We start from the raw sequence: 24246 nt of genomic DNA, 5'->3' as shown, positions 1-24246 counted from the left end.
AAGATTGCTGGTACACTAATGTGCTGCTTCTCTCCTCCAATCACAAAAATTGAACATAGATTAATATATTACCACCTACAGGCTTTCCATATTTTAACTGAGACTACTTGTACCACAAGCTAAATGACTAAAGTCTTAATAGTAGCATTTAAGGCATCAAATGAAGGTTCTGAAGAGGGGCTTGGTGATGGGTGAGGCTGTCTCTTAAGTTTATTGGTAGACAGCTTATTTTGCCTCCCTCCCTTTCATAAGCAATCACTTAAATCATTTTACATAGGTTAAAAAAAAGACAAGATGAAATCTATTCTTAGATACTAAATCTCCTGGAAGCACAATTTAGGAAAAAAATTTTCACTTATATGAAGATGTTACTATGTTAAACAAACCTTTCCCATTTAAATGACTTATAAAAGCAAAACAGAAGATAAACATGATATAGGGACATTATAAATCATTTGAACAACATTTCAAAAATAACTTACTTCCTCTGGGGAAGGAAAAGGTGTTAGAGAAAGTTTTTTATTTTTTTTTTCCCATATTGTATAGGGTCACATTTTCTGGCAAGGGAGATATAAAATTATTTCAAAAATATCCTAGTATTAAATATTTAATCACTTCTTAAACAGATTGCTAAAGTCACATAAATCGTAGACTTTAACTGCAAAGACTTACCTTGGTAAGAATTAAGAGTTACTCTACAAAGATGATTACTTTAAAAACATTAAAATTTCAATAGGCTTTAAGAAACATCAGCATATTGGTAGTTTTAGGGAAATTTTTATTAAAATTATGAATGAATTAAATGTTATAAATTAAGTCATTATACTAGGAAAGGATCTTTCTATCATGTTTCCTCCCTCAAAGTGTTGCAATATTGCTTTCTAAAATTTGAAATACTTCAATTTTCCTAGATTCTGTGGCTATATCTGTATAAAGATAACCACAGGTAGATCTGTTCAGTTGGTATTTGGGATTAGGCCTCTTATACACACAGGTACTGAAGATAATAGCTGATTTTCTGTGTAAGATTTGAAGAAATGTGTATGTATAGCATCTGAATGAATATACATAGTTTAGAGGAATCAATGCATGTCTCACTGACTCATTAATTTATATTAACTTATTTGTTTCAATTTTGTTTATGCTTAACTGTCCCATGCAGAGACCAGATAGGCACCTGCCAAATAGTGGAAAATTTAGAAGCACAAGGTTGGCTCTGCAAATTACTAGTTATATGGCCTTGGGAAAGTTGCTTAACCTCTTTAAGCTTCAGTTTATCAGTAAAATAGAGATAACAACAGTATCTACATCATAGGACTAGCACCATGCCTGGTACAGTGTAAGAACTTAAAGACTGCTACTATTACAAGTCAATTCACTTCAATCTATTCATTCTAAGATGGCCGACTAGAAGCACCTAGTATGTGTGGCTCTCAGGGAGACAAACAAAAGGGGGTGAATAAATACCACACCTTTAGCTGAAACATCCAGGTATTTGCAGTGGCACAAATCAAGGAAACAACTTGACCCGTAGAGAATGAAGAAAAGTAAGACAGGACAACCACCCACCTGGGAACAATATGAACCAGGCGATACTCCCCCAACCAAGGGAAGTGGTAAGTGAATGAGCGGCCCCAGGAAAACACATTTCTCTCACAGATCTTTGCAACCCTCCTGGTCAGGAGATCTCCTTGTGAACCCAATCCACCAGGGCCTTCAGTCTTCAGTCTGACAGAAAAAGCTACATGAAGCCTTGGCAGAGCAGCTGCTCAGGTATGGGTGGAGATCCGGAAGCCTTAGATTATTATTGGGCTTTCCAGCAAAAGTAGCTGCAGCTTCGGCAAAGTAGAAGGTTAGACTTCTGTATATACCCCTAGGAAAGAAGCTGAATCCAGAAGGCTGAGTAGCTACAGCCCACAGGCCCCACTTCCATGGTACCTCACAAGATAAGACCTACTGGTTTGGGATCTAGCCAGCTACCAGTAGTGGCACGGCACCTCCCTAAGAAGGAGCTCCCAGGGAGAGGGGTAGGTTGCCATCTTTGCTCTTCAGACACCTTATCCATTCCAGCCTTCAGGTTTTGGGCAGTCTGAGCTGACCAGGGCAGAAGGAATCCCACAGCATAGCACAGATGCTCTACCAAAATGTGGCCAGACTGCAGATTTGCTTTTTTAAGCAGGTTCTGATTCTGTTCCTCCTCCCTGGGCAGGACCTCCCAACCAGGGTCTCCAGCCACTTTCTACAGGTGCCGTTGGACCAACAACAAGTCCATACCACCCTGGGGTAAAGGTCCCAGAGGGAGGAACAGGCTGCCATCTTTGCTGTTTCACAGCCTTCTGGTGACACATCTAGGTTCTGGAAAATCCAAGATGACTAGGGTCTGGAGTGGTCCCCAAGCATACTGCAGCAGCCCTACAGAAAAGTGGCCAGACTATTACATGGGTGCCTGTTCCCATATCTTCTTACTGGGCAGATCCTCCAGGCCTGGGGCTCCAGCCACCCCCTACCAGAGCTATCAAGCCAGTACAAACTCCGCAACTCCCTGTATAGAGCCTCCAGGGGCAAATAAAAGCCTCTCTTCCACTACTGAACTAATGAAGAAGCAAAGACCTTAAGTTGCCTTATCCATACCTCCAACAAGCTGCAGTTGAACCAAGAAGAGGCCAGTCTGTCTCCCACAGGTCCCACACACTCCCCAAAGCTCATAACCAGAGAGGAAACACCTTGCTTGGGCCCACATAACAAACCTCCATCTTGGGCTGACTTCACTGAGTGATTGCTGACCTGCATCTCTCTGGGAAGGAGCCCCCAGGATTCAAGAAAATGACCCTTGGCCACAACCACTACTAAGATCTCTTCCTCTTCTGCCTCTAAGCTGGGAAAGGAATATAAACTCTGAGATCATCCCAGAGCTACAGTGGGCAGCCCAGGAGTGCCAAGTCATGAACTACAGTGGGCACTCAAGGGGAAGAGGAGCCCACTCTTTCAGAGCACTGAGAGGGAACATGGCTGCAACTGTGAGAAAACATAAGGGAGCCACATTCCTGAACAAAAGTCTACTAACTGACCCGTAAGCCTCAGTGTCACCTGCTAGATCAAACCCCAAACTTCAACACAAAAAAATACATCACTAGCATAATCCACTCTAAAAGCAGAAACAATAAGTCAGCTTCAAATAAAGACCCCATACAAATACTCAGCCCAGTGAAAATACCCAGAAAAGCAGTCTACTGACTGTACTCAATCTCCACCACAGTTAAAGGAACATCCACACACAGAGATGGGAAAGAACTAATGCAAGAACTCTAGTAACTAAAGTGGCCAGAGTGTCATATGTCCTCCAAATGACTGTACCAGTTCTCCAACAAGAGTTCTTAACCAGGCCAAATTGGCTGGAATGACAGAAATAGAATTCAGAATATGGATAGGAACAAAGATAATTGAGTTTCAGGAGGATGGCAAAACCCAATCCAAGAAAAATAAGAATCACAGTAAAGTAAGACAGGAGTGAAGGATGAAATAGCTAGCAAAAAAAAGAACTTAACAATTTGGACAGAGATGAAAAACACAAGAATTTCACAATAAAATCACAAGTATTAACAGCAGAATAAACCAAGCTGATGAAAGAATCTCACAATTCAAAGATTGGTTCTTTGGAATAAGATAAGTCAGACTAAAATAAAAAAAAAAAAGAATAAAAAGGAATAAACAAAGCCTCCAAAACACATGGGATTATGTAAAGAGACTGAATCTATGAATCATTGGCATCCCTGAAAGAGAAGGGGAGAAAGCAAACAACCTGGAAAATATGTTTCAGGATATCTTCCATGAAAACTTCCCTAACCTTGCTAGAGAGGCCAAGACTCAAATTCAGGAAATACAGAGAATTCCTGCAACAGTCTATACAAGATCATACTGAAGATACATAATTGTCAAATCTCCAAGATCAAAATGAGAGAAAGAATATTAAAGGCAGCTAGAGAAAGGGCAGATCACCTACAAAGGGATTACCATCAGACCAGCAGCAGACCTCTCAGCTGAACCCCTACAAGCCAGAAGAATTTAGGGGCCTATACTGAATGTTCTTAAAGAAAAAAATCTTCAACCAGTAGTTTCATATCTAGCTAAGCTAAGCTTTATAAGTCAAGAAGAAATAAGATACTTTTTGCATAAGCAAATGTTGAGGTACTGTATTACTACCAGACCTGCCTTACAAGAGATCTTCAAAGGAGCACTAAATAGAGAAAGACTGCTACCAGCTAATACAAAAACACACTTAAACACACAGACCAATGTCACTGTAAAGCAACCACACAAACAAGCTAATATAACCACCAGCTAACAGCACAATGACAAAATCCAATCCACACATATCAATATGAACCTAAAATGTAAATGGTCCAAATACCCTACTTAAAAGGTGCAGAGCGGCAAGTCGTATAAAAAAAATAAGACCCAATAACATGCTTTCTTCAAGAGACCTATCTCATACATAATGACACTCATAAGCTCAAAATAAAGGGATGGGAAAAAATCTACCAAGCAAATAAAAAAACAGAAACTGCAGGGTTGCAATCCTAATTTCAGATAAAACAGATTTCAAACTAACAAAGATAAAAAAAAAATACAAGGAAGGGCATTACATAATGGTAAAGGGTTTAATTTAACAAGACCTAACTATTCTAAATATGTATGAACCCACTACAGGAGCAACCAGATTCATAAAGCAAGTTCTTAGAGACCTACAAGGAGACATAGACTACCACTCAATAATAGTGGGAGACTTCAATACTCCAGTGACAGTATCATACAGATCACTGAAGCAGAAAATTAACAAAGATATTCAGGACCTAAACTCATCATTGGACCAAATGAATCTGATACACTTTTATAGAAGTCTCCACCCAAAACCAACAGAATATATACTCTTCTCATCACCACATGGCACATACTCTAAAATCAACCACATAACTGGACATAAAACAATCCTCAACAAATACATAAGAACTGAAGTCATTCCAAACACTCTCTCAGACTACAGCACAATAAAAATAGAAGTCAACATAATAAAAATCACTCAGAACGATACAATTACATAGAAATTAAACAACATAAATAAAAGGCAGAAATCAAGAAGTTCTTTTAAAATAAAGAGAACAAAAATACAACACACCGGAATCTCTGGGATACAACCAAGGTAGTGTTAAAAGGGTAATACATACCACCAAATGTCCACTTCAAAAAGTTAGAAAGATCTTAAATTAACAACCTAACTTTACAACTGAAAGAATTAGAGAAGTGAAAACAAAACAGCCTCAAAGCTAATAGAATGTGAGAAATAACAAAAATCAGAGCTGAACTGAAGGAAATCAAGACATGAAAAACTATTCAAAAGATTAATAAATCCAGGAGTTGGATTTTTTGAAAACATTAATAAGATAGGCCACTAGCTAGACTAAGAAGAAAACAAAGAAGATCCAAATAAACACAATTAGAAAAGACTAACAGAATGTAACCACTGACTCCACAGAAATAAAAATAACCATCAGCTCTATGTACACAAACTAGAAAACCTAGAAGGGATGGATATATTCCTGGACATATACATCCTCGCAAAATAAGCAAGAAAGAAATTGATTCCCTAAACAGACCAATAACAAGCTCCAAAACTGAATGAGTAATAAAGACCCTACCAACCAAAAAAAGCCCAGGACTTGATGGATTCATAATCAAATTCTACCAGATGTACAAAGAAGAGCTGGTACATTCTTACTGAAACTATTTCAAAAAAATTGAGAAGGAACTTCTACCTAACTCATTCTATGAGGCAGCATCATTTCATGCCAAAGCCTGGCAGAAGCACAACAAAAAAAGAAAACTACAGGCCAAAATCCTTGATGAACATTGATGCAAAAATTCTCAATGAAATACTTGTAAACTGAATCCAGCAGCACATCAAAAAGCTACTTCACCATGATCGAGTAGGCTTCATCCCCAGGATGCAAGATTGGCTCAACATGCAAAAAAATCAATAAATGTGATTCATCACATAAACAGAACTAAAGATAGAAACCACATAATTAACTCAACAGATGCAGAAAAGACTTTTGATAAAATTCAACATCCCTTCACGTTAACAACTCTCAATCAACTAGCTATTAAAGGAACATACTTCAAAATAATAAGAGCTATCTATGACAAAACCACAGCCAACATTATAGAGAATGAGCAAAAGCTGAAAGCATTCCCCTTGAAAACTGGCAGAAGTTAAGGATGCCCTCTCTCACCACTTCTATGCAACATATTATTGAAAGTCCTAGTCAGAGCAATGGGGCAAGATAAATAAATAAAGGTATTCAAATAGGAAGAGAAGAAGTCAAACTATCTCTGTTGATGACACGATTCTATATCTAGAAAAACACACAGTCTTGGCCCAAAATCTCCTTCAGCTGATAAACAACTTTATCAGCTGCCTGGATAAAACAAAAAGGTATAGGAAGGGCTAATTCACTCTTCTTCTGGAGCTGCCCTTAGCGCTGCCCTCTCTTCCCCTCCTTCCCTTGAACATTAGAACTCCATGTTCTCCAGCTGTTGGACTCCAGGACTTATACCAGTGGACCCATGGGCTCTCCAGCTTTTGGCTTTGGAATGAGAATTACACTATCAGCTTCTCTGGCTCTGAGGCCTTCAGACTTGGACTGGGCTGTACTACCAGCTTTCCTTTTCCATATATATGTGTGTATGTGTGTGTGTGTGTGTGTGTGTGTGTGTGTGTGTATCTTTTAGTTATTTTTAAATGTACAATTATTGTTGACTGTAGTCACTTCTGTGTGTGTGTATATATATACACAGAGAGAGAGAGAGAGATAAAAAGAAATATATATATATATATATATATATATATATATATAACAGTGGCTTAAAATAAACCTTTATCATCTCACACAATTTTTGTGGCTCAAGGGGTCTGAGAGCAGCTTAGCTGGATGGTTCTAGCTCAGTGTCTTTTATAAGGTGACAGTCAATATGTCAGCTAGGGCTGAATTCATCTGAAGGCTTGACTGGGGCTGGAGGATCTGTTTTAAGGTGGCTCACTCACATACTTGGAAAGTTAGTGCTGGCTGTTGACAGGAGGGCTCAGTGCCCCCAAAACATGGACCTCTTCATGGAAGAGCTGAGTTGTCCTCACAGGGGGACAGTTGGCTTCCCCCAGAGAGGGCGATCCAAAGAGGGCAAGAAGGAATCTACAGTACCTGGTCTTGGAAATCCCTCCAGCCATTCTACTTGCTACAAGCAAGCCACAAAGTCCAGCCCTCAATTGAATGGGAATTAAGTTCCAGTGTTTAAAATAATTTTTTGTGAGTACATAGTAGGAGTTTATGTTCATGGAGCACATGTGGTATTTTGATACAGGCATACAATATATAATAATCACAGGAGGATAAGTGGGGTATCCATTATCTCAAGCATTCATTTCTTTGTATTACAAACATTCTAATTATACTCTTAAAAAAAATAAACAACTTTAGCAAGGTTGCAGCATACAAAAATCAATGTACAATAGTCACTGGCATTCCTATACACCAACAACAACCAAACTGAGAGCAAAATCAGAAGGGCAATCCTGTTCACAATTGCCACACACACATCCCTAGGAATACAGCTAACTAGGGAGGTAAAGGATCTCTACGATGAGAATTACAAAACACTACTCAAATCAGAGAAGACACAAACAAATGGAAATACATCCCATGCTAATGGATAGGAAGAATCAATATCATGAAAATGGCTACACTGCCCAAGACAATACACAGATTCAATGCTATTCCTATCAAACTACCAATGACATTATTCACAGAACTAGAAAAAACTATTTTAGAATTCATATGGAACCAAAAAGAGCCTGAATATCCAAGACAAAGCTAAGCCAAAAGAACAAAGCTGGGGACATCATGCTACCCAACTTCAAACTATACTACAAGGGTACAGTAACCAAAACAGCATGGCATTGGTACATAAACAGGCACATAGACTAATGGAACAGAATAGACAGCCCAGAAATAAGGCCACAGATCTATGATCATCTGATCTTTGACAAAGCTGACAAAAAACAAGCAATGGGAAAACGACTCCGTATTCAATAAATGGTGCTGGGATAACTGACTAGCCATATGCAGAAGAATGAAGCTGAACCCCTTCCTTACACCATATAATAAATAACCTCAAGGTGGGTTAAAGACTTTAATGAAAAACCCAAAACCATAAAAACCCTAGAAGATGCCTAGGCAATACCCTCCTAAACCTAGGAATGGGCTTAGATTTCACGACAAAGACACCAAAAGCAATTACAAAAAAAGCAAAAGTTAACAAATGGGATCTAATTAAACTTAAGTGCTTCTGCACAGCAAAATAAACTATCAACAGAGTAAACAGACAACCTACAGAATGAAAGAAAATATTTGCAAACTATGCATCAGACAAAGGTCTAATATCCAGCATCTATAAGGAACTTAAACAAATTTACAAGAGAAAAACAACCCATTAAAAAGTGGGAAAAGGACATGAACAGACACTTGGCAAAAGAAGGCATACATGTGGCCAACAAGTGTATGAAAAAAAGCTTAATACCAATGATCATTAGAGAAATGCAAATCAAAACCACAATGAGATTATCATCTCACACCAGTCAGAATGGCTATTATTAAAAAGTAAAAAATAACAGATGCTAATGAGGTTGCAGAGAAAAGGGATCCCTAATATACTGTTGGAAATATAAATAAGTTCAACCATTATGGAAAGCAGTATGGTAATTCCTCCAAGAGCCAAAAGCAGAACTGCCATTTGACCTAGCAATTCTATTACTGGGTATATACCCAGAGGAATATAAATCATTCTACCGTAAAGACACGTGCCTGAGAATGTTCACTGCAGCACTGTTCACAATAGCAAAGACCTAGAATCAACCTAAATGCCCATCAATGACACACTGGATAAAGAAAATGTGGTACATATATACCATGAAATATTATGTAGCTATAAAAAGGAATGAGATCATGTCTTTTATGTAACTTAGATGGAGCTGGAAGCTATTATCCTCAGCAAACTAGTGCACGAACAGAAAACCATATACCACATGTTCTTACTTATAAGTGCGAGCTGAATAAGAACTTATGAATAAAAAGAAAAAAACAACAGACACTGGAGTCTACATGAGGAGGTAGGGTGGGAAGAGGGAGAGGAACAGAAAAGATAACTATTGGGTACTGAGCTTAACCTGGGTGATGCAATAATACGTACAAACACCTGTGGCACGTGTTTATCTATGTAACAAACCTCCACATGTACCCCCCTACCTAAAATAAAAAAAAATAAAAAATTATGCATTTGGAAAAAAACTATTCATTCTAAGTGCCACTTCTACAATAACAAGTAAGGCATAATATGTTACTGCTTCCATATACACTTGCATCGTTAATAGGACAGTAAAACGCCTTAAGCCCAACGGCATAAATCTCTAATTGTGGATTTCATACATTAGTGGATATAGGTATTAGGTGAGGTAAGGGGCATGTTAATAATTCTAAAATAACAGTGGAGATTTCTGATTGTTGATAAATTATCATGGGGCTTCAGCAACTTTATCTCCTCTCACTCGATTTCTTATTTCACTGGTGTCCTTGCTGGTTCAAAATGCCACTCATGTTTACACAACAATGTATTTGACCTTACTCTTTCTTCTGCTTAGAATGTTCCTCCCTGTATTATTTATAGCCTGTCTCTTCACATCATTCAGCTCTGCTGAAATTTCTCCTTTTCTCAAGAATTTCCTTGAATGACTCTTTCAAAACTTTGTCACTTCCTATCCTTTTATTTTTATTTATAGTACTTATTGCTATCTAAGATCATTTTAGATTTGTCTTTATTTCTTTCTCCAATTAAAATGTAATTTCCATAAGTTTGTCATTTTTTTTTTTTTTTTAATCATTTGGTCACCAACTGTTCACCAAAATCTAACATACAGAGTGGCACATAATAATATTTGTTCAATGAATGAATGAATGTTAGATGAAATCAGTGCTTTTAGGACAAAATTCAAATTCTAATGACTTGTAAGTTCTGACTTGCTTCTGGGTTTAAATGGAGAAGGACTTTAGAAGTCAATGGATCAGTTATAGAATGCAAAAAAAGGTTTGTTTATTGCCAACTGTGTCTTGATGTTATAACTTCATAACTTCGAAGGATATATTCACAGTAAGAGGCTGTGGTTCACTAGTGTTTCCTGTCTGTCATCCTGCCCTTTTGCTTCTCTAAATATATTCTGCGTATTTTCTTGGTGCTAAGTCTTGGTGCTAAGTCTGGGGCTGCAAAGATTGAAAAGGCAGAGTTCTATCCCAGTCTGGCTTTTGCTTACCCAGAGATTATGTTCTTGTTGATGTATTTTTTGCCTATACCTCTCATTTAATATGTATTATGTATCATCTTTATTGTTCATATATTTTCCATATCAAATATTTTAATATTCCAGGTTCCTCGTACTAAAAGAAAATGAGTGAATAAGAATTTTATTTTATACCTTCTTCCTAAACAATTGTCCACAGTACCATAAAGAATAATATTCACTGGTTGCTATTAAGGATAATGAAATATAAAAAGAATCATATTCTAACATATTTATTAAATTTATGAATCTCTTTATTACTACAAGGCATATACCTTTCCCCTCTTTCAATTCCCTGAAAATAGGATTTAAGATTAATAGTAATAAATAAATGCTACTTATTTTCATATAATGTAATCAAATAGTATGTATCATAGATCAAAAAAGGTTTATCTGTTTTCTAGACTTGGAAAGCCACCTCAATCAAAGGGGATCTTAGAACCTAGAGCTTTCAAGTTTTCACTAGCTTCTTGACACTAGTAGCGACCTAATGATACACAACTCTTGGAGAAGAGTTAAGCTTGTGGTTTTTCTCAAAGCACTATGAAACACAGGTGCCAACATTTGGTATTCAGAGGTAGAACAGGAGTAGATGTGTGGTTAACTAACAAGATATGGGGAAAAAAAGGAAGGTTGTGAGGATAAATGGCTGAACTTTAAGAACACTTTAGTTTCAAAATAGATTTACAAAATGGATTTTTAAAATTTCATAAGTTGGGTCCTTTGGGAGGGTCATAAAAGATGGATGACTTCATTTTCCTTTCTTCATTGCTCTAGACTCAACCCACTCTGAGGTGGCACATGGTAATATTGATGTTTTCACATTAGCCCATAATTATAGACAGTAAAACATTCAGGCCAGGTCTCTGCTTAGTACCAACACTGGACCAAATATTGTAGGATGACACAGAGGCATTCCTACATTAGGTAATTTATCCACATTCATCAGGGAAGAATGTTCAGCCTAGCTGCTCTGCTTTCTGCTGTTTTGTTTGCATATATCTTGCAGACAATAAAGGAGAGTATCAGTGATAAAATCTAGCTATGAGGTTTGGAAAACCTTGGATTTAGTGTTGCTTTCACATTGTGTATGTTTTAAAATTTCTAATAATTAATTAAATTATGTGAAAGAAAATAACAGAGAAGTGGTATATGAATAAACTATTTTATTAATTTTAGTAATTATCTTTAAAATTAAAATAGGGTATTATAATGCTATTCTTATGGTTTTATGGGAGAATGGCTATGAATAAAGACTCAAGCAAAAGAAATACCAATTAAAAACCTAAAAACATTGAAAAATTCTAAACTCTTGAAGTATAAGATGAGAAGAACTCTAGACTAGGGGTCCTGACCAGTTAACTAGAATTTAATGCCTCTTTCAGGAGTCTACTCACCCATTCTGCAAAGAATTTCTAGTATCCCCGAAACCCCAACAACTAGTGATATCAACATTTATACTCTCTCCAAACTCAGAAAAATAGAAAGTAGCAACTTTTCACAAAATGATGAAAATAAATCATTTGAAATTGTGGGCTCTCAAACTGTGCCGGCTGTCAGAAACCTAAGATTTTATAAATTACTTGAGTCTGTAAATGTATAATTTAAATTTCATTTCAAATATTGGAATTGAAAATATGAACATAAAAATTTACTGCTGATTGAGTATCCTTAATCCAAAAATCTAAAATCTGAAATGCTCCAAAATCTGAAATTTTTTGAGCAACAACATTAGGCTCAAAGGAAATGCTCATTAGAGTCTTTTGGGTTAGGTATTCTGAACTTGTATGTATATATATAATGGAAATATTCCAAAATCCTAAAAAATATGAAATCTGAAATATTTTCATAAGCATTTTGGAGTCATGATACTTAACCTGTATATGCCAATTTTAGCATATAAGAAACCACTAACATGTTAATCCTCATTTATAGCATTTATAGTTAGTAAATGCTATAAATTTGAACTTATGAAGAAAACTGGTTATAATAAAATTCATTTATATTTTATATATTGAATTTCTAAGAAAGATTTTAAGAGTTGCTCTGTTTTTAAACAAAGTGAAAACTATCTAGATTCTAGACAATACAGAATCACAGAATCTGAAGAGAATGAAAATAAAAGGAGAAGAGACGGAACTGTTACTATTTTGTAACTCTTCATACTCGAATGCCAATCAAACCCCACTGGATATTATAGTATGTTGAATAGTAAAATCTTAGTAAAAAACACTTTGTAGTTAGTGAAAATACATGTTCTATTTAAGCCAGTGTTTTGAAAATTATAATGAACACAAGGTCAATGTTGAGATGTAGCAAACTTTTTCTTTAGGCTAAGAGGTAGATCGGGTGTATACTTATTCTTCATCTTTGCCACAATTCCTAACTATAGAATGAAGGATTCAAATGCCTTCAAGAATATGAACCAGAGAAACACAAAAACCAAGAAAATATCCCAATATTCTGGTGTTGTTTGGAAAACATCTTAAGGTCTCTTGTATGTAATGTTATCTTATAAAACCTTATACAAGACCATTCTGAGATCCAGTTTGAGAGTAATTTAACTACTAGAATTCAGAAGAATCCAAGAAATGTTCTTTTGTGTTTTTTTAACCACACACCATTTACATGAAAGGATGCAATATAAATAAGCAATATCCCACCCTTTAAAACAGCATATGTAAAGGATACTCTTCACTATTCCGTATGTCAACCACCAGGAGCTTTGGTTTACTGGACTTTGTTTTCTTGGTAGGTGTTTTGAAGTGGCCTGTCACTGTGAGCTCACATAAGTCAATCAGGTCCTCTGCTGAAATCCGTGGTGATACTTCTGATTTTAGGTCATTTAATGGGATGGATTCTCTTGACTGAAAAAAAAAATGTAAAAACAACAAAAATATTGAGAACATTACAGAAAAACAAAATTATCCCCAGTAATAGAATATCTTGATACTGAACAATACAGAATATGAGAGAAGAGGAACCTATCTGATTTTCACAGTCTCTTGTGTAATTCAGTGGTCTCCAACCCCCAGGCCATGGACTGGTACAGGTCCATGGCCTGTTAGGCACTGGGCCACACAGCAGGAAGTGAGTGGCAAGTGAGTTAGCAAAGCTTCATCTGTATTTATAGCTGCTCCCCATTGCTCTTTTACCACCTGAGCTCGGCCTCCTGTCAAATCAGTGGTGGAATTAGATTCTTATAGCAGTACAAACCCTATTGTGAACTGCATATGTGAGGGACCTAGGTTGCATGCTCTTTATGAGAATCTAATGCCTGATGATCTGTCGTCACTGTCTCCCATCAACCCCAGACAGGACCATTTAGTTGCATGAAAACAAGCTCAGGGGTCCCACTGATTCTAACTTATGGTGAGTGGTATAATTATTTCATTTTATGTCACAATGTAATAATAATATAAATAAAGTGCACAATAAATGTAATGTGCTTGAATCATCCTGAAACGATCCTTCCACCCCAAACCCCAGTCCATGGAAACACTGTCTTCCAGGAAACCAGTCTCTGGCACCAAAAAGGAAGGGGACTGCTGGTGTAACTGATTTCTTACTACTGAGGTTTACTTCTTTATTAGTTACACCTATAAAAAAGCATTATTTATTTGATTCACTGCAAGCTCCTGGCTCAAACATGTAGTAAAAGATGAGGCAAAGTTTTCCTTATGAGAGTGCTGTGTATTAAAAAAAAAAAAAAAAAACAGCTCCTTTAAGTACATTTTACTTTTCTTTAAGTATAATTACTGTTGCTGTGAATTGCATTAATTTCAACTCAGGTAATATGAGAAATTGCACTGTAATTAGGCATACATAGCAATTAAAGAAACTGGTTCTAATATATGTATTGAGCTTTCATAATAAAATTTATGTTATATATAAATGAGTAAGTGGAAACTTGATTCTTGGAGTTGAATAAAGAACAACTTAATGCTTTCTTAAATAGTAAACCAAATGAACAATGTGTCTTAACTATTAAGGAGGTAAACTCAGGCTCCAGATTATCAAACCCATTCATTGGTCTGTGTCTATGATATAGCATAAGAATGATTCAGACTAAGGGCTATTTACAATTATTCTCCACGTTTCTTAGTAGAAAAAAGGATGAGCCTTCCCCCATAACAGGCAATGTAATACCACACAACTAAATTCAACATAAATTTATTGAGCACTAGTGATCTTTTGAAACTTATGTGGCATAACTTGAGAATTTAAACATTTTAAAAATTCAAGTGACTAAAATATGAGGATTCAAAAAATTTCATTTATATGTTTCATAAGTTATCAAAATAGAGTCTAATAATTATCTCCTTTACTCATTTTCTCTCTTTCCTCAGTTGCATTGTGGAATTCTACACTTAGAATGTCCAATTTAGAATTTCTAGGTAGAAAAAAATAAACCATATGAATCGTTTACCACACAGACTTATTTTTAAAATAAAAGGTTTTCAATTGGAGTTTGATGTCAGCTCTCATCCCTTGGGTTTCCTCAGCTGTGGTCTGAATTCTCCAGTGGTACAGCACTTGTTCTCTCACGTCATTAACTTTTAAATTGAAATGGAAATTGCTGAGCTTTATGGGTTTATGGCTTTTAATAAACAATAGGCATTAAGAATCTTAACTTTTTAATATTAAGAATTAAAGCTACTTAAACATTCTGAAATTAAAAATGCCTCAGAAAGATTAAAGAGTTTTGAAAGCAGCAAGCCATACAATCAATGCTTCCATCTCCTTTTTCATTAGATTGCAATCTCTACAGGTAGTTTTTCCAGACTTCACATGAAGTCATACATTTATGAAGATGAAACGAAGAACTTTTTGATTAGCCTAGTTCCACTTTTAGTCATTTTGTGATGAATGTGGCATTTCAAACTGAAGTTTCATCTGAGTGAAAACAGTGCTCTAGCTGATGAAGAAGAGGATTTGTCCAAAGTATTCTCTACGAAGAACTGACTGATTTATATAAAGATTTGACCTTGGCACTGGTTCCAATCAAATGCATCATATGGGAGGAGTTTTTCAAAGGAAAGAGTATTGCTACATGAAATGGTAAGAACAGAAGGAGAGGAACTGCTGACAAATTCAAATGTTGTAAACTTCCATCAATGTGTATGTGTAAAGAACTTCAATGTATACAAGTTCTTCCACAAATAGGATACTAGTAAATTAAATTTAGAACAAATTATACTACTTTGCTTTATGAACAAAATAATTACAATATTAAAAACACAGAATTGGCCAGGCACGGTGGCTCACGCCTGTAATCCTAGCCCTTTGGGAGGCCAAGGCAGGCGGATCACCTGAGGTCAGGAGTTCGAGATCAGCCTGCCCAACATGGCTAAAACCTGTCTCTACTAAACATACAAAAAATTAGCCAGCGTGGTGGCGGGTGCTTGCAATCCCAGCTACTCTGTAGGCTGAGGCAGGAGAATCACTTGAACCTGGGAGGCGGACCTTGCAGTGAGCCGAGATCACGCTACTGTACTCCAGCCTGGGTGACAAGAGCAAAACTCCATCTCAAAAAAAACAAAAACAAAAAACTACAAAGAATCTAGTTTTTCTAAGTTTTATAAGCAAATTTACCATTCATTGTAAAATTTCCACTTAGAGGCATAAAGGTAAAACCGTACAACTTTGGTCTTATTTAGTATTATAGACATTATGTATCTATATCACATTTTCCTTGTGTGAAAGGGGGTTTCAAATTCATGAGACTTCGTTTACGGGTAATGGACAAGATTTAGGATAATTATAAAACAACACTGGAAATGTCTATCAATTTATCATTTCTGTCCAAGAGCCTGTATATACAAGGCATATTAAGCTTAGACGTCCACCCAGAAATAAATCCATGTATTTACAGGCAACTGATTCTTAAAGCTGCCAAGAACTTTCAGTGGGGGAAAGGACAGTCTTTTCAATAAATGGTGCTGGAAAAACTGAATATCCATATGCAGAAAAATGAAACTAGACCCTTATCTCTTACTATATGCAAAAATCAGATGAAGATGAATTGAAGACTTAAATATAAGACCTGAAACTATAAAGCTACACGAAGAAAACATTGTGGAAATGCTTTAGAACACTGGTCTGGGAAATGATTGTTTGGATAAGATCTCAAAAGCACAGGCAACAAAAGCAAAACTAGACATAGAATTACATCATTCTAAAAAGCTTCTTAACAGCAAAGAAAATCAGCTTGGTGAAGAGACAACTTACAGAATGGGAGAAAATATGTGCAAACTCTATATCTGACAAGGGATTAATAACCAGAATATATAAGGAACTCAATAGCAATAATAAAATAATCTGATTTACAAATGGGCAAATGATCTGAATAAACATTTCTCAAGAGTAAACATACAAATGGCCAAAAGGTACATGAAAAAAAAATGTTCAACACCATTAATCAAAAGAGAAATGCAAATGAAAATCACAATGTGATATCATCTTATCTGGGTTAAAATTGCTGTTATCAAAAAGGCAAACAAATAGATGTTAGCAAGAATGTGGAGAAAGGAGAATGCTACTGCTCTACTGGTGGTAATGTAAATTAGTATAGCCACTATGGAAAACAGTATGGTGGTTCCTCAAAAAACTAAAAATAGATGTACCATATGATCCAGCAATCCCACTGCTGGGCATATACCCAAAAGAAAGGAAATGAGGATGTTGGAGAAATACACACTCCCATGTTCATTATAGCACTATTCACATTAACCAAGATACTGAACTAAACTAAGTGTCTATCAATGGATGAATAGATAATGAAAATGTGTATATACTAATATACACAATGAATTACTAATCAGCCATTAAAAAAGAATGAAATCTGGCCGGGTGCAGTGGCTCATGCCTGTAATTCCACTATTTTATCATGCCACTGCACTCCAGCCTGGGTGACAGAGCAAAACGCCATCTCAAAAAAAAAAAAAGAAAATTCCTATCATTTGCAGCAAAACTGATAGAATTGGAGGTCATCATGTTAATGTTAAGTGAAATAAGCCAGACACAGAAAGGCAAATATCACATGTTCTCACTTGTATGTGGAAACTAAATAAGTTGATCTTATGGAGGTAGAGAGTAGAATAGTAGTTGCTGTGAAAGGCAGACAGAGTGGGTTAGGGACACTGGGAGAGTGGTGGTGGTGTGGGGGGTGGGGATGAAGAGAGGCTGGTTAATGAATATGGAAATACAGTTAGATAGAAGGAATAAGTTCTAGTGTTCAATAGCACAGTAGAGTGACTGTAGTTAATAATTTATTGTATGTTTCAAAATAGCTAGATTTAAAATATTTCCAACACAAAGTAATGATAAAGACTTACGGAGTAAATTTATATAAAGTATTTAGAATGGAGTCTGACAAGGTATGTGCACTATAAATTTTTATCTTATACCTCTTTTCTCACCCCTCACCATCTTGTCCCTTATGCTTTAGCATTAGCACACTACTTGCCTTTTCATGCCACTGTGCTTTGCATTATACTGTTCCTTCTGCTTAGAAAGCCACAACTGTCCATCTAATAAATCCCTGCTTGTCTTTCAAATCTCAGTTCAAACATTACTTTCTATGTGAAGAAAGCCTTTCTTTTTAACTCCTGACTGACTTAGTTTCTCTTCTGTGTCTTCACAGGTATCTGGTACACATATTTATTATAATGAGATTAATCATTTCCCACTAGACTAAAAAGCTCCTCAAGCATGAGAAAAATGATTTTTACACCTTGTTTTCCTCAGGACCCAGTGTATTATCTGACACGCAGAAAGTATTAAGATATATTAATTGATTATAAAGTAATAAAATAATATTTCCAAATAATCTACTTTTCATGAGTAACTTTGTGCTATGGGGTATGTATATGTTCCTAAAACAATGTGGATGTACCTCCATTATAGTAATTACTGTATTTGTGAGATATTTTCTTTTTCTCCACTTGACTTACAATCAGTCTCCTTGAATGCAGGTTCCATGTGTTTTCATATTTGTACCTCCAAAAGCTAGCACAAGGTCTGGCACAAAAAAATCTCAATGGATATTTGATGAATGAATAAATGAATAAAAATATGACTAAATGATTATGCAGAGCAGAATCAATTCTTATGTCTGGATTATCAGACAGACTCTTCAGGGATGGCAAATCATCACATGCTCTCTGGCATCTGAGCACTGTGATGGTTAATAAAGAATACTAAAATTTATATCTGCCTCAATAATTTCTCAACAAAGTCATCTTTCCTCAACTGAAGAACTGGAGATGACAGGTGCTACCATATAAAGCTTTCAAAACTGTACTCTAAAGAAGTTAGGTGCATATGAAGAAGGCCAAAACTAAACAAAAAATCTCAAACTATCTTTAGGAAAATAGGCAAAATAATTTAATAACAATAAATATATTAATGAAGGGAAAAACAGACAAAAATTAGAGTTGACATTTTGGGGAAAACAAAGTTAAAAAATCTGTATATGGACTCTGTGTGTGTGTGTGTGTGTGTGTGAGAATGTGAGAGATATATTACAAATCAGAAAAAACTTTTTATATTCTTTTTCTCATTTTTAATCATACATGGTAGCATATATAAGCATACAGAAATATTAAAAAATACAATGTACAATTCTATGTTAATACATTTAAAAATATTGATTCAAAATATTCCCCAAAGAGTAGAAAACCTATGTCCAAAGGCCTAAATACACCTGAATAGACTGGGGTGTGGGCATGTGTGTATGCACATTTGTATGTGTGTGTGTGTATGTGTGTGTGTGTGTGTGTTCAGAAGTCATAGGAAACCTGAACGGGCCTTTTGAAATATAGCTAAAATTTTAACATTTTCAAAGGATTACTTTGAAGAAAGGTGCCAAGCACAATTTTTTCCAAACAATTCTATCTCATTTTCAAAGTATAAGGAATGCCCATGACATAATAACTGCCTGAAGGCAAAACAAACATTGAAAAGTGCCCCAGGCCATTTTATTTATGAAGCTGCCTTAAGCTAATATTTAAATCTGACAAGGACAGCACTATACACACACACACACACACACACACACACACACACACACGTGTGCACCCCTCCCCCTAGTATTCCTTAGAAAAACAGATTCTAAAACTCTAAAAACTGTAAAGGCTGAATGCAACAGCAGCTTTTAATACCTACATAAAAAAAACTTAGGACATATTTCAGGAATGAAAGATGATTCAATATTTGAAATCAACTTAATTGGTCAAATGATACAAATATGTAATCACTACTCTAAGTTACATAAGGCCAAATGTGATACAAATTCACACCAACTCCCAATTTTAGAAAAAGAAAACCCTACAGTATACCAGAAGAAAACTTAATTAGAATAACGAAACATGTCTTTTGAAACAGATATTCTTCATCTTAAATATTTGACATTCTACTAGCAATGAATCACTAGAAGCAGAGTTATTGAAATCAAGATGCATATAGTCTTAGAAAACCCAGAATAATCCGAGGAAAATACAATAAAACCACAAATAATTTCATTAGCTTTAGTTACAACATGTAACAAAATCATTAGCTTTTCTATATGGCAGCAGTAGCCAGAAAATATAATAGGCAAAAGCTTACATTCATGATATCAAAATATTCATCCAAAATAAACTACCTAGGATTAAGCTTATATTTAACGAAAATGAAACAGTTTCATGCAAGACATTGGAAAAAATGAGGGGAGGAGATATTAGATGCTTTCTAGAAAGATTCAATATTGTAAGAACTTATTTTTCCTTAGAGGAATGTATATATTATTATTATAATAAAAATCCTAAAATGAAGTTTCTATTTTGAAACTTAAATTCTAAAGTTTATTTTACAAACAAAATAGACAAAAATGCTAATATTGGAAAATAATAAACAAAATACACTGTCATATATTAAAACTGTACAAAGTTAACATTGTATGATACTGCATCAGAAAAGACTAAAAGATTAATTGGATATAATAGAATGCACAGAAGCAGACTCAAATACGTATAAATATTTGGAAAAGAAAAGGATGTCAAGTCAAATCACTGGGTGATGATTTGATACGGCATCATTCTGTTATTTTATTCTTTATTATTCAGAATATAGTATTGGGATAACTTGTTAACTGGAAGAAAGTAAAATTGTGTTTCTATCTTACATAATACAGCAAAATGATTTATATAGATGAAGCACTTCAAGTTCCAGGATACATGTGCAGGACATGCAGCTTTGTTACATAGGAAACATTTGCCATGGTGGTTTGTTGCACCTACTGACCCATCACCTAGGTATTAAGTCCCACATGCATTAGCTATTTATCCTGATGCTGGCCCTCTCCCAGCCTCCCCGACAGGCCCCAGTGTGTGTTGTTCCCCTCCCTGTGTCCATTTGTTCTCATTGTTCAGCTCATTGAACATGTGGTGTTTGGTTTTCTGTTCCTGTGTTAGTTTTCTGAGGACAATGGCTTACAGCTAGATGGAACACTTCTTAAGTATAAAAAAATGAAATCACAAAAGAACAAGAAAAAATATTGATAACTTGAAACATTTTGTATAGCAAAGATGAATTCTTAAAGTAATATATGTGAAGAATACAAATCTAAGATGTCCTTAATATAAAGAGTTCTTGTAAGAAATAAAATTCTGCTTAGTTAAAAAAAAAAGCGGGGGGAGATATAAACATATGCTTGAAAAAAGGAAGAACACAAACAGGTAATAAAAATGTTTTCCCTCATTAATAATCACAGAAATATAAAGAAGTATTCACAGTCATAGAAATACAAAAGGTAATTATTCTGGTTATCTTCTGTTTGCCCCTCCAGTGTGACTTCCCACTGGTCTCCACCTTGCTCTCTACCCTGGGAGGCAACCTGTTTTTGAACTCTGTCAAGAGGGATCTTCAATCCTCTGGCTTTAAAATGGGTACAGACAACAGGAAGTCACAGTATTCATTCCCCTAGTATATTGGCTTGGCTTGGCTTGTCCCTTGGCTGTGTCACTGTGCTTCTCAAGATTGTGCTCTCTACTTGCCTCTCTTATCCATCTTCTGGTAACCACTTCTTCCCTTAACTAGGGGTAGTAACAGGTCTGTACCTAGTATCGATAATTTACTACAGTATCTCTTTCATTTTCCCCCAATTGTACCATATTGTAATTACCAACTTTGTAAATAAATTCATTTTAAGTTATCCTAATTTGAGGGGACTAATTTTTGTTGATGGAAAGAGTTTGAATATATAAATCAACATTAACTTTCTGGAGAAAAATGTATAGTATGTATTAAAAATATACACATCTTTTAATCTAGAAAGTTCTTAGAAATTTATTTTATGGACAGTCACAGATTATACAAAGTTGCACAGAAAAATCATTTATCAAACATACTGTATTTCTTACATTGTGAAAACCAAAAATAACGTTAATACACAATAATAGAGGATAGAACACATAAATAGCACTGAATCCATATAAAGAAATCCCATTCACCAATTAAAACCATGTTTATAAAAAATATTTCCTAACAGAGAAAATGTTCAGGATATGTTATCAAGGGGATATTATATATTATCAAGGGAAAAAAGTCCCTGCAATACTATAAATTAAATATGGACCACTTTGGTGCTAAATACACACACACACACACACACACACACACACACACACACGCCCCACATAGATACTTCAAAAGTAGTTATTTCTGAGTAGTGGAATTAATTTTACTTTTGTTCTTCCTGCTTTTCTGTGTTTAAGTTTTATTCATTAATGATGAGCTATTTTTGAATAACTAAAAACACAAAAATATGCAATTGGTTTTCAATCACCATTATTATGTAACTCTCTTAAATACTTCATAACTATGAATCTAATTGTTTTAAGATAATTCTGATGAAATGTTTACAGCAATGTAAAAAGACTTTCCAAATGAGAAGTCATGACTATACTTATAATAGGTAATCATATCTGGCATTGAAAAACATTGTCAAAAAAATAAATACCATTTTAAAATTCAGATTGATCTGGATTGGCTGTGTTCCCACCCAAATCTCACTTTGAATTGTAATAATCCCCACATGTCGAGGACTGGGCCAGGTGGAGATAACTCGATCACAGAGGTGGTTCCCCCTATATTGTTCTCATGGTAGTGAATAAGTCTCACGAGATCTGATGGTTTTGTAAATGAGAGTTCCCCTGTACGAGCTCTTGCCTGCCACCATATAAGATGTGACTTTGCTCTTCATTTGCCTTCTGCCATGAGAGGCCTCCTCAGCTATGTGGAACTATGAGTAAATAAAAAATGTTTTCCTTTATAAATAACCCAGTTTTAAGTATGTCATTATTAACAACATGAAAAGAGATTAATACAGTAAACTGGTACCAGTAGAGTGTGGTGCTTTGTTTTCTGTTCCTGTGTTAGTTTGCTGAGGACAATGGCTTACAGCTAGATGGAGCACTCCTGTAAAGATGACCAAAAATGTGGAAGAAACTTTGGAACTGGGTAACAGGCAGAAGTTGGAATTAGTTTGCTGAGGACAATGGCTTACAGCTAGATGGAGCACTCCTGTAAAGATGCCCAAAAATGTGGAAGAAGCTTTGGAACTGGGTAACAGGCAGAAGTTGGAAAAGTTTGCAGGGCTCAGAATAAGACAGAAAAATGTGGGAAAGTTTGGAACTTCCTAGAGACTTGCTGAATGGCTTTGACAAAAATGCTAATAGTGATATGGACAGAAGCTGGAACAGTTTGGAGGGCTCAGAATGAGATAGAAAAATGTGGGAAAGTTTGGAACTTCCTAGAGACTCACTGAATGGCTTTGACAAAAATGCCAACAGTGATATGGACAGGCTGGGTGGTCTCAGATGTTGATGAGGAACTTTTTGAGAACTGGAGTAAAGACCACTCTTGCTATGAAAAGAGACTGGAAGCATTTGCCCCTGCCCTAGAGATCTGTACAACTTTGTATTTGAGAGAGATGATTTAGGGTATTTGGTAGAAGAAATTTCTAAGTGGCAAAGCATTCAAGAGGAAGCAGAGCATAAAAGTTTGAAAAATTTGAAGGCTGACAATGTGATAAAAGAAAAACCCATTTTCTGGGGAGAAATTCAAGCCAGCTGCAGAATTCTGCATAAGTAATGAGGAGCCAAATGTTAATCACCAAGACAACGGAGAAAATGTCTCTAGGGCATGTAGGAGAACTTCACAGCAGCTCCTCCTATCACAGGCCTGAAGGCCTAGGAGGGAAAAATGGTTTTGTGGGTGGGGCCCAAGCTCTACAAAGCCCCATGACATGATGCCCTGCATCCCTTCTGCTTCAGCTCCAACCCTGACTAAAGGGAGCCAACATACAACTCAGGCCTTTGCTTCAAAGGGTGCAAACCCCAAGCCTTGGTGCTTACATGTACTGTTGGCCCTGTGGTGCACAGAAGTGCAGAGAAGTCAAGAAATGAGGTTTGGAAATATCTGCTTAGATTTCAGAGGATGTTTGACACACCTGGATGTCCAGGCAAAAGTTTGTTGCTGGGACAGAGCCCTCATGGAGAACCTCTGTAGGGCGCTGCCTAAGGGAACTGTGAGAAGAGGACCACAGTCCTCCAAACCCTAGAATGGTAGATCCACTGACAACTTGCACCGTGGGCCTGGAAAAGCCACGGACACTCAAAGACTAGCCCATGATAGCAGCCGGGAGTGGAGCTGTATCCTACATAGCCACAGGGGTGAGCTCCCCAAGGCTGTGGGAGCATACCTCTTGCATCAGCATGACCTGGCTGTAAGACATGTAGTCAAAGGAGACCATTATGGAACTTAAA

At 36.1% G+C, this 24246-nt stretch overlaps 1 protein-coding gene across 5 annotated transcripts in view; it reads right to left on the bottom strand.

The window, feature by feature from the left end:
• The window catches only part of TBCK (TBC1 domain containing kinase), a 263530-nt gene that overhangs the window by 64119 nt on the left and 175165 nt on the right, over nt 1-24246 (bottom strand). For 4 of the 5 annotated variants that reach the window (XR_010345400.1, XM_012436502.2, XM_064384035.1 and 1 more), the window contains one exon: nt 13130-13305. Coding sequence is in view for 4 of the 5 variants with exons in the window: in XM_012436502.2 (XP_012291925.1) it covers nt 13130-13305 (176 nt within the window). In the remaining variant the exon portion in view is untranslated. Of the gene's footprint in view, nt 1-13101; nt 13306-24246 lie in introns of all 5 variants that reach the window. The other variant, XM_012436503.2, reaches the window with a different exon arrangement.

This window comes from Aotus nancymaae, unplaced genomic scaffold (genome assembly GCF_030222135.1).
Source record: "Aotus nancymaae isolate 86718 unplaced genomic scaffold, 86718_ANA_hifiasm-v0.15.2.pri h1tg000033l, whole genome shotgun sequence".
NCBI lineage: Eukaryota > Metazoa > Chordata > Mammalia > Primates > Aotidae > Aotus > Aotus nancymaae.
This window is presented reverse-complemented; position numbering and strand designations above follow the sequence as displayed.